Source organism: Mustela lutreola, chromosome 5, assembly GCF_030435805.1.
Source record: "Mustela lutreola isolate mMusLut2 chromosome 5, mMusLut2.pri, whole genome shotgun sequence".
NCBI classification, from domain to species: Eukaryota; Metazoa; Chordata; class Mammalia; order Carnivora; family Mustelidae; genus Mustela; species Mustela lutreola.
Window position 1 is genome coordinate 76,577,427 of NC_081294.1, and position 12,184 is coordinate 76,589,610.

A 12,184-nucleotide genomic window follows, 5' to 3' on the forward strand; every position below is an offset into this window, starting at 1 on the left:
ATTCTAAACTACCATACAAAATACCAATGAAAAATTTGCTAGCTTTGGAGAGGAGCTAACACTTGCATAGAAATGACTGCTTTAGCTTTGCCAAAACCCCAAAACCATAGTCTTTAATAAAATAAAACCAATACTTCCAAAGAGTCTTCTTTTGCTATCCTTAATTTTGTTGATCCTCAACTTAATGGCCTGCTGCTCCCCCCCTACCCAGACTCTATCATCTCTGATACTGGTTAGAGGCGGATGGGGCTGCCTTTTATAAAGAGCTTGCAGAATACCAAAGGAGGGGGGTGGATTCTGTTACTGTTCAAAAGGCTAGACAGAGTACTTGAAATTGGTTTATCCAACTGACCTCAGGTCAGATGCCATTACCAGAGGGGACAAAGCACAAGATCTGAACATACCGAGACACTAAAACAGCTTCTATCATAGAGAATAGAATAACTCACCTGTTCCAGCAAAAATTTCCAGCAGAAAGTTTACAAAGGTTCATTTTAGTATTTTATGCTTAACAGCACTATTACTTAATCATCCAAAACAAAAATGCATATATCTGGCGTACTTTTCTACAGTTACAGGCATTTATTTTGTCTTGAAAAGAAAAATTATAGTGGCGCCTGGGTGGCTCAGTTGGTACAGCGTACAACTCTTGTTTTCAGCTCAAATCATCATCTCAGGATTGTGAGATCAAGCCCTGCATTGGGCTCCATCGTGGGTGTGGAGCCTGCCTAAGATTCTCTCTCTCTCCCTCTGACCCCTGCTCTAAAAAAATAAATTAATTAGGGGCGCCTGGGTGGCTCGGTGGGTTAGGCCGCTGCCTTCGGCTCAGGTCATGATCTCAGGGTCCTGGGATCGAGTCCCGCATTGGGCTCTCTGCTCAGCAGGGAGCCTGCTTCCTTCTCTCTCTCTCTCTCTGCCTGCCTCTCAGTGTACTTGTGATTTCTCTCTGTCAAATAAATAAATAAAATCTTTTAAAAAAAAAAAAAAAAAAAAAAATATTAAAAAAAAAATTAACACCTTCACAAAAGCTAACCTAGTAGAATGTTCCACCAAGGACCAGAAGAAGCTGGAAACTTTCTCCAGTATTCATACATCAAGGCAAAGCCTTGATTATCAATCACAACCAGATTTAGGGGCCAGTGTTCTACACGGGATCCTATAAATGAGACAGTTCACCTAATGTTTCTTTACCACAATGCAAGTATTTTTCAAATAAAACAAAAGCCACTGCCCTCCTGTTACTGTTCTAATACACAAAATGAACTTCTGGGGAAGGATTTAAGAGCAAGTTATTTCTCTCACCATTGATGCTCATTAAGATTATGTTTGGTTCCCAAGTTCTTCCTTGGGTAGATATGCAAAAAAGCATGCCTGTTTTCCTTTTATCTTTGCTCCTATATCCAGCACACCTGCTCCCTCCAGTAAAATGCAAACCTCCTTGGACAAGAGTCCTTTCAAAAGGGAATGGAAGATGTTTATACTTAGCAAAAGAAATTTCACTCAAAGAGCAAGGCAGTGTGGTATAATAGGATCACAGGCTCTGAAACCAGAAATGTGGGAACAGAAAATCTTGCACTGCCCCTTACTAGGTTGTGGTAAGACACAAGCTACCTAACCTTTCTGTATTTCAATTTCTTCATCCATTTAACGGGTGTAGTAGTTTCCTCAAAGAGCTGTCGTGAAGAGTCAAAATAGTTGTTATTCAATTCATCTTCAGAAAACTAGTTTTATTACTTTACTAAAACATACCTCAGTCATGAACCTCTAACCCTGTCCTTCCTGAGACTCCTCCTTGCTTAAGTGGAAGGCCAGAAGATGCCAGAAAATGGGGGTAGCCAAGAAAGGAAGAAAACTCTTTTTTAGTAAAAAAGCTAAAAATATCCAGAGGTATTAAGGAATTCCTGTTTGGGGATCAGCACATTTTCGCTACTTGCAAACTAAGGTTTATTTAGGTTGAAAGGCAAACTGTTGGGACTGTCTTCAGTTCTGTCATGGCAACTTTACGAACAAGGCACACATGCACAAATGCTCTGTGCTATTTCAATACCCTGACAGCTCACCAACCATCAACCAACACAATGCTCTTGGATCTAATTTTAGACTAACTGGCTTTCAATCAGGAATGAATGTCAATTACAATTTCAAAGCTGCAGATCAGTTACAGCTCCACTCCACTACTGTATCAAAGATACTGTATCAGCCAAATACTACTACTGCCCTAGGTAACATTCTATGACAATTGCCTCCCCTAGGAAATTTGCTGGAGCAGTTACACAATCTCTCTTTTGGTTTCTGACAACGTCCAACACCTCATTCAAGACCCTAATCATCTGTTTACACTATGCCCACTTCAACATGTACTGTGTTATCTAGTTCTGGAAATGGCTCATATCATCAATCACGGTTGTGTGTCAGACCATGCTCTCATTGTATTACACATTTCTTCCAAATGTCCAATGTCTAACTTACAGCAGATATTTGATGAAGCTTGTAAGTTGACTGGTTAGTAGTAAAAATGCATTTGCGGGCTTCATTTTTCATATACCTAGATGTGAGTTTGGGGGAAAAATCTCATCCGAACGCCCCAAACATGGTAGGGAAAAGACAATCTTTTATTTTGACTAGGATCACTCTTCTAAAGGAGACCTTAGAGGATCAAATGAAAATATGAAAACAGAAGAGCATGGGCCCAATATCCCCAAGTTATCCGCACAACAAGAAGCAGTTGTCAGGTATCTGAAAATGTGAAGTCCTCTGAAATGGACAGGAAGGATGGTGACATGAGACAAAGAATAAGCAGGATGAAAACTCTGGATCTGAAAATTGCTGTTAAAGATACAGAACTTGGAGGCTTTAAAAAAAAAATGAAAGCAAACACATGAATACTTATATGCACCCATTACATACAAATTAAGTAGATGAAAGAGAAAGGGCTGGATTAAAGCACAGTAAATGTGATCAATGTATAATGTTAAGGAGTCAAATCTGTTTTCATCTTTGTATCATGAATGATAATGAAATTATGGCTCTTAAACTCAATGATGTTTAGGGGGAGGTGAGAAAAAAGCAAAAAACTTAATTTTCATTCACTTATATTCAAAGGAAAAAAAGGTTTAAAAATAAGAAAAAAGGGAAGTTTTATTTATTTATTTGACAGAGAGAGACAGCAAGAGAGTGGGAGAGGGAGAAGCAGGCTTCCTGCTGAGCAGGGAGCCTGATGTGGGGCTCAATCCCAGGACCCTGGGATCATGACCCAAGCCAAAGGCAGACACGTACGACTGAGCCACCCAGGCACCCAGGAAGTTTCCAACTTAACAGACAGCAGGCAAGGGTTTAAACTGTGTCCACCCGGTGGCTTGAGATAAAGTTGTTACCAAAGGGAGCCTTCATGTTCTTTGAGGAAAGTGCCCACAAGAAACCTAATTTCCAATATGTTGGAAAGAAGAACCATGAACCCCTCTAATCCCTTCTCGCTCTCATTAAGGTAAGAGGCTGCTGAAGAATTAAGAAATCCCTTTAGAATGTATCCTATGAAAGGGTTCTGTTCTGAGATCCCTAGAAAATTCACTGGACTCTGAAGAAATTTCTGCTCTCCATGTTCTCAGTTGGGACAGTTCCAGCTGTGGGTCTATGGAAAACACACTAATTTTTCCTTCTGAATCTTTTTTTTTTTAAAAGATTTTATTTATTTATCAGGGGTGGGGGGGAGAGAGCAAGCACAGGCAGACAGAATGGCAGGCAGAGGCAGAGGGAGAAGCAGGCTCCCTACTGAGCAAGGAGCCGGATGTGGGACTCTATCCCAGGACGCTGGGATCATGACCTGAGCTGAAGGCAGCTGCTTAACCAACTGAGCCACCCAGGCGTCCCACCTTCTGAATCTTAAAGAAGGATCTAAGACCATTCAACCATGACATCAAACTTATTTTAAGTTTTCTCACAACAGAACATCCAGCACAAGGGGCCACAATGGGCACACTCTTAACCCTAGGTCTAAGAAAAAGGGCCCTCTCCTAATGCTAAAAGGGTCCAACTGGTCAGGGGAGGAGGGGTAAGACAGACACACCTATAACCCAAAGGGCATTTGGCTTTAAATGTTACTCTAATTAGGTACTGCGCTTTCCTAGGAGTATGTCCACAGTAAGCCTTCCTTTCCTGGAAGGGTATCTGCTATTACAATGAGAAGTCTGTCAAGAGTTGACATTCAAAGACAGTAATTGTTCATTAGGTTCACACTGCACAGAACACTATTCCTGAATACAAGGGCTGTTAGAACTAGTTCTGGGTTGAGGAAAGCAACCTATGACACTCGGGAGTTGCCTCAAGGACACTACCATAAAATATACTCTCTCCTTCTTCCCTTTATCTTTTTCCTTCTCATGGCTCAGACCTGTTAGTGGCATCTGTTTCATGACCTCTTCATGAGAGGCCACCAAGACCTCGGTCTTTAGCTGTACTCTGGTCTACATTCATCTCTTCCCAAGAAATTAAAAACATTCTAATTCTTGACTTTTCTTGGGGGTGGTAGGTTTTACGCAGAAGAGAATGGGAGGGGGAAAAAAAAAACCTCTCTAAAAGCCTGAATATTCTGGTATCACTTTAATTATAAGCAGCCCTTTAACGTACGGAGAACTTAATTAAAAATTAAAGTACCTAAAGCTCATGGCTTTGAGAACATTCCATATATCATTTAGGTAAATGTTCTATTAACCAACAATTCTTATTTGGGGAAGGTATTCAAACACATTTGATATACTTTAATTGATCCAAATCATATCAATAGTCCATCCATATTATTTGTTAAAAAAAGCCTAGTCTATAATCTCACAAAATTATTTTCTTTTTAAGGTGGCTCCATACTGGGGCATGGAGTCCTACACAGGGTTTCTCCCCCCCCCCCTTTTTTAAGATTTTATTTATTTATTTGATAGACAAATCACAAATAGGCAGAAAGGCAGAGAGAAAGGAGGAAGCAGGCTCCTGGCTGAGAGAGCCCAATGTGGGGCTTGATCCCAGGACCCTGGGATCATGACCCGAGCAGAAGGCAGAGGCTTAACCCACTGAGCCACCCAGGCGCCCCCCTACACAGGGTTTCAGTTCCTAACCCTGAGATCAAGAGTCACACACTTGAACCAACTGAGCCACCCAGGCACCCCTCACAAAACTACTTTTTTTTTTTTTTAAAGAATTTATTTATTTGACAGAGAGTGAGAGAAAGAAAGAGCACAGGTGGGGGGAGCAGCAGAGGGAGAGGGGTAAGCAGGCTCCCCGCTGAGTAGGGAGCCCGATGCGGGACTTGATCCCAGGATCCTGAGATCATGACCTGAGCCGAAGGCAAGAGGCTTATTAACCCACTGAGCCACCCAGGTGCCCCCCCTCACAAAACTACTTTTAATTCAACATGTGAGGAATTTAGTAGAGATGTTAAAAAAATGGTTATGTGGTATAAGAAATATATTTGGTCTTCGTCCATGGCTTTTGACAGAGCTTCTAAAGCCCTTAGAATTTCCTAAGGGTGATAAAAATATGTTTATAAAAAATAAAAAATTATTAAAAAAAAAAAAAAGAATTTCCTGGGTGATGGGTTTTGTCATTCCCAAGGAATTTCTGTGGAGTACACCTCAGTTTATAATAAAGTGACTTAGGGTAGGGCCACTGGGGTCACCTGAAAGATGAGGTAACTAAGGGTTGGAATTTTCAGCTCCATCCACAGCCCTCTAGGAAAGGTTTGTGGTGTCAACGGAGTCTGCAGATTAAGTTCTATAAAGCCTTGAACAAGAGTTAATGAACCTCTGGGTTGGTAAGCCCAGGAAATACTCCCCAGTTCCAAAGAAACAGAAGCTCCTGTACTCAGATGCTTCTGGACCTCACCTTATGTATTCTTCATTTGTATATATACTTATAAAAAAGGACAGTGGACATAAGTGAAGTGCTTCCCTAAGTTCTGTGGGCCATTCTAGCAAATTATTAAATCCCCAATTTAAAGACTATAGGTCAGGGCGCCTGGGTGGCTCAGTGGGTTGAGCCGCTGCCTTCGGCTCGGGTCATGATCTCAGGGTCCTGGGATCGAGTCCCGCATCGGGCTCTCTGCTCAGCAGGGAGCCCGCTTCCCTCTCTCTCTCTCTCTCTGCCTGCCTCTCCGACTACTTGTGATTTCTCTCTGTCAAATAAATAAATAAAATCTTTTAAAAAAAAAAAAAAAAAATAAAGACTATAGGTCAGAAATAGGAGAGGCCCAGACTTAACACAAATGGGGACAATCTTGTAGGACTGAGCACTTTACTTTATGGGATCAGATACTAACTTTATGTAGTGCCAGAATTAGATTAAATTGTAGGACACCCACAGCTGCTGTCCGCTAAGAGCTACAGAACTGCTTGGTGTGGGGGACTGCCCCCCCAATCAGGTATCAGAACTCCTTAGAGTAGAGGAGAAAAGAAGCTGAATATTTCAGGGAGGGAAAGGCAGTCATGTTAACTAGATATTTCTATTTTCTTCAAAGTCAAAATATCTACAAGTTCTTTTAAACTAAACAGTAAGATTTAAAAATGCCCCCAAAACACCCATAAGACTCAAAGTTTACAAACTGTGCAGATCTTCAAAGATGGGTTATCTGACTAAGCCTTCATTATTTTTGAAATATACAAGGTTCTCTGGTCAAGGTAAGTCGAAAAATATTCTAACACCCACAGATGCAACTTAACCCAAATTATCCTGGTCTGTTTGTCACATTTACCACCGTCCTTGGCCAGAACAGGCTCTGGCAATGATTTTATTCCCTGAAAACTATAAATCTTCCAGCCTTGTATCTGGAGCTACTTCTTGCTGGGTCAGAAAACATTAGTAGGAAAAAACGACCAAAATTTCCCACTCACCTTTCTTGTAAAACATATTTACCTACTTTAGTTCCTTATCCTAACTATCCATAACCACAGTTCCATTCACATGGCCCTGGTTCCAGTTCTGGCTTATGTACACATTTGTCTTCATTAAGCCAATGGTGGAGAATGTACTACGAGCAATCATAAACCAGGAAGAACTTCCACTAACTTCAAGTGGGACTTAGTATATCAAAAGAAGTGGCAGGTTATTTTATTAACGCACAAAGAAACTAACATTCAACCAGACTTTTATGAAACTAAATTAGTATATTCCACAAACTTAAATTTAAGATCTACGTGTAACACTTCTTTCAACTCAGAAAATTAAGTATGATGTGGACTACAAAGACTCCAAGTTCCCTCTTTTAACCATTTTGGTTCTTACAAGTGCTCTTCCACAACATTAAGATAGCCTGTTATAGGGGCACCTGTATGTCTCAGTTGGTTGAGCATGTGACTCTTGGTTTCAGCTCAGGTCATGATCTCAGGGTTGTGAGACTTAGCTGAGCCTCATATTGGGCTCTGTGCACAGTAGGGAGTTTGCTTCTCTCTCTCAATAAATAAGTAAAATTCTTAAAAATAAAATAGTCTGTTGTAGCTTAGATTACAATCTGAGTCATTCCGGTCTTGTATTTTCAGAAAACATAATATACATTCATTGCACTTCATAACATATTGGTTCAAGGCCTGGGCTCTGCTACACTTCAGATGCCAAGTTGTTTAACCTCTCACCTCAGGTGCCTTAGCTATCAAAAGGTGGCAGTACTTCTTTTGAGGATTGAATCAAATAGTGTGTTACTTAACACAGTGTCTATAATATACTAAGCACCCAATAATTATTGTGCTTAGAAATCTCACTTTGTTCAGATGTACTTAATTACTGAGTCCATTTTGCAATGGTTCCCTTTTTAAGCTACATTTAAGTGATATTATCTAAAGATAATCATAAACTGACTCTCAATTTCAAAAAATTACTCTTTTGGTTAACTATAAGCATACCTTACAGTTACTGTTAAAAACAAACCAATATGATTTTCGTGCCCAGAATTCTACAATGCTAAAAGGATTAAAAAACAAACCAAACAAGGAAAACCCCAAACAAAAAAACAAAACAACCCAAACAAAAAAACATTTCAAAAACTATTCTATTAATCCACCACTAAGTTTCACTTAGTGCTAATAACCATGCTTGAACACATCAGTTTTCTCCTTAAACCCAAAGACTACCCCCAAACACCAGCACACAAAGATTCATTCTGTCATCCAGTTTGTCCTTAAAGATCATTACATTTCTCCTTAAAATATTTTAGCATTAGGCAAAATATTTTTTACTATACACTATAATAATCTGAGCCTGACTTTAATACAATTCAGCCAAGAACAGGAATCTTCCTACTCCCTAAAAGAATTTGGTATATACCGGGAAACTTCTGAGCCAAACTGAATACAGTTGTGGCTCCTCACCAATACCCAGAGATGGCAAAAGATTTAAAATTTTCATGGGATCAACATGCAACCAAATCCTCAATAAAAGCAAAGTAGGACATGATTATCAACCATATTATTTGTTTAAATGAAGACCACTTTCCAGCTATTTTAGACAGCTTAATCCTTGTCTAAAATGTCCACACTAACCCCATCACTTAGAAGCAAAGTTGTGCATGAGAACCTCATTTTTTTTTTTTTTAAAGATTTTATTTATTTATTTGACAGAGAGAAATCACAAGTAGATGGAGAGGCAGGCAGAGAGAGAGAGAGGGAAGCAGGCTCCCTGCTGAGCAGAGAGCCCGATGCGGGACTCGATCCCAGGACCCTGAGATCATGACCTGAGCCGAAGGCAGCGGCTTAACCCACTGAGCCACCCAGGCGCCCCGAGAACCTCATTTTTGATGTGCTTTCAACTTGACTGAACTGTGCTAATAAAAGAGATAAAGCCTCTAAAAGCTTTAAACGGTAGCTGAAGAGTTTCAAGTAGCTAGGTAACATGGCTATGAGCAAATCAGAGAATAAGTTTCCTTCATCATGCACTAGAAGGGAATGCTGTTACTACATAGAACGTTATTTTTAATGTTACTACACTCAGACAACAGTCAAATTACAGTCATAAATTCACATCTTAAGAGTTTTTCAGAGAATGTAATGTATGCAGATTCTAATGTGTGACACTGCCTCCAATGTAAAGACATACAAGAACAAATCTACAGGTCATATCAAACTTTAAACACTGCAACAAAAATCCATAAAAGCCATACTCAATTAAAAGTAATACAACAGAAGATCCTAGTGAAACGAATCTAATTCCTGACAGTACATCACACATAAGGAGTCATGACCTGTACTACCTCTCCAGTATATGTTCACACTTGGGAGAATAATTATTCTACCATGAGGCAAAAAAACTGTATGTGTTCAAGTTCCTGTAAGATTATTAAAAAGATCTATTTTATTACATTCAAAGAAACAAACTTAAAAAAATTAAAAATAAGCTGCCATCTTCAATTTATACTAGGTAAAGAGTTAGCAAAAGCCCAAGTCACTGAATGGATAGCCAAACTTTCAGAAGCTTAATTTCAAGCAGAACTGTCACTAATTTAATAAGAAAACACAACAGCAAAACCAATCTAACAACTCTGGGCCTTCCATGTAACTAAGCACACTTTATTTCATGTAGTAACAATTAAAAGCTTGATTAATTCTATCACTGCAAATCAAGCAAACGATGACAAACCTGGGCTGGAAACCAGAATGTCCAATTCCTGTGTTCAAAACAAATTTTCAACATGGCCTGGGGCAAGGCACCCTGCTATTCTAAGAATGCTCAGACATACAAATATGTAATGTTCCAAACACTTTTTTTTTTGAGCCACTTCCTGTAAGCAAAAAGTTCCTATAACTGGGAAAAGAACAAAATAAACAAACTAAGAAAATGGGAATACCTGACACACCTTCTCCAAACGAATAATTTTAACTTTAAAAAAAAAAAAAAAAAAAAAAAAGAGGCATATACAGCCAGTTTCTATCTAACCTTCCCATAGTATATACCCACAAAATTTACAAAAGGAGACCCAAAGCCCACCTAATTCAGTTCTAAACTTCAACAAGCATTAGTACATTAGGCTCTACTATCCCTGAAAGTTCCAGAGAGAGGCCAAAAAGGACCCCGTAGTTAACAGTTCACATTAACGGCCCCATAACCCTGTTTCTCATGTATATACAGATGCGGATTCGTCCACCAAAATCTCCTCTCTGCCCCACCCCCCCCCCCACGTTGGCATTTTCATTTCATAGGTGGGTACTTCAACAGCTAACACCAGGAACCTCCCGGGTAACTGGAGGACTTGGGGGAAGTCATCTCGGAAGAGGTGGAAAACCCAGAGATATCAAGGAAAGGCAGAAAGAGGCTGTCCCTGGCCACCTCTCCTCCTTCCCGTCCCATCCAAACTTCACCGACCCGGTTCAGAAGACCGGGAGGGGGAGGCCATTTTAATGAGACCTGGCTGAGAAACCTGAAGAGAGGAAATTAGGAAACGACGTTCAGAAAGGAAGGCCGAGCTCTTTCCCCCAACAGCACCCAAGTAGGGTGGCAGCAACTGGAGCTCGAAGACGGAGGTGCTTGATTCAAGGGTCAGAGAGAGATTCAAAAGTAGCAATGGCCTTCCACGAGGGGGTCAAGGGGTCCGAACCCCGGGAGCGGGGCCCCTTACCCCGAAGCAGGAGAAGGACCCCTTCCCCGGCCAACCGCGAAGACCCTTGCCCCTGAGTCGGGGGCTACTACCCAGAGATCCAGAAGGCGGGAGTTGACTAGTGCCTGGTTCTCCTCATCCGGCCATGCGGCGCGGGGGCGGCCATCCTGAGGGGTCCGGGAACCAAGAGAGCACGGGGGGGCCGGACGCGGCGCTCACCCGCGGGCCGCCTCCAAGCTCTTGATGAGCTTCTTGATCTTCCAGATCTCCACGTTCCTGTCGGCAGCACTGGGGTCGTCCGCCATCTTCTCGCCTCCTCCTCCCTAGAGCGGCCCGGCGGGGCCCGGAGACACCAAGACCACAGAGTTAGCGCCGCCGCTGGGGCAGAGCGGCCCCCTTCCTAGCCACCCCCAAGAGGCCCTCTTCTTCCCGCCTCGCGCGGCCCGCCGCGGCGGTCGCTGGCCTCTCCCTCCCTCGGCTTACCTAAGGGCCCAGTCCTGGGCGGCAGCGGCTGCTCCTCCCCGGCGGCGGCTCCGCGGCGGCGGCTCTGACGTAGGACACCGGCTCCCTCTCTCCAGGCAGCTGCATGTGTTGCAATCCGCTCACATGGGGCCTGTGACATCACTTCCTCCGCCAGAGGCTGAGTGGAAGTCGGCGGGCGGAAGGGAGGGGGCCGGTGCGGAAGAGAGGAAGCTCTGCGCGCGCCGCGACTTGCCATTGGCTGTCCGCGCCGCGGCCTACAATGAGCTTGCTGATTGCTCGCAGCTGGGGCCGCGCGGCCCTGTGAGGTAGGGCCCGGGGCGGGGAAGTACCGCCTTCCTTCCGGTCCGGCTAGCCCGGTGCAGGAAGCGAGCGGAAGCCGGTGGCTCTCGCGAGGATTTATTTAGCGACCCGCCGGCCTCCAATGGGGGGTGTTTTCTAGAGGGCGAGACGGAAAACGTCTTTTCCGTCCCTCTTTGGTGGATGGAATGGGCATCTGAAAATCTACGACACGCGGCTAGACGATCGGGCTGGGACTCGTGATTTGAATTGCGCCTGAGGAGTCTTAAAGAAACGCCTCAAACTTCGTGGCTTCATACCTGGCAAAGTGCTCGTCGGCCGACGTGCGTCACTGTTGCGCGGACGAGTTAGTTTTTAGCCTTCCAGCCCGGGTGTGTGGATTAGGAAATTTTCCCCAGGTGGTCCGGGACGCGCCACCCGCAAAGGCAAAAGAGGCGCATTGCGTCTCGCCTGCTGCTCACATGGGTTCATTTTGAACCTGGAATTTTGTGGGGACGGGAGGGGAAAGCAGAGGCTACGCGAGATTGGAAACCGTGAGGTATCTGAGGCCACGGATCGTTTGGTGTGAGGGTTTGAGAGTGGAGGTGAGGAGAGTTTGAAGCAAAATGGGCGGCTATATAAGTTAGAACTTTATCTTTTTGAATTATAACTTTTAGTTGACTGTGTCTCTCTTCACCTCAGTTGGATTTGTTCAAATATTGGGGGCCAAACTGTGCTAGAGTCAGTTTTCCTGAGGATGCTAAGGTGAACTGGATATAACAGTGCTTACCTTAGTGGAGCTTTCAGTTTCGTTGGGTTTATAACCATTTGTGATTGTATACTTTTGTATTATAAAATAATTGC

The 12,184-nt window shown here is 42.9% G+C and overlaps 1 protein-coding gene across 2 annotated transcripts in view; it reads right to left on the minus strand.

Annotated features, from left to right (window-relative positions):
• Positions 1–11,200, minus strand: part of ETF1 (eukaryotic translation termination factor 1) — a 33,466-nt gene extending 22,266 nt beyond the window's left edge. The window contains exons 1-2 of one of the 2 annotated variants that reach the window (XM_059174710.1): positions 11,045–11,200; positions 10,781–10,884 (exon numbers count right to left, since the gene is read on the minus strand). In XM_059174710.1, coding sequence (XP_059030693.1) covers positions 10,781–10,866 — 86 coding nt within the window. In that variant the 5' untranslated portion in view covers positions 10,867–10,884; positions 11,045–11,200. The other variant, XM_059174711.1, reaches the window with a different exon arrangement.
• Positions 11,201–12,184: the final 984 nt, after the last annotated feature.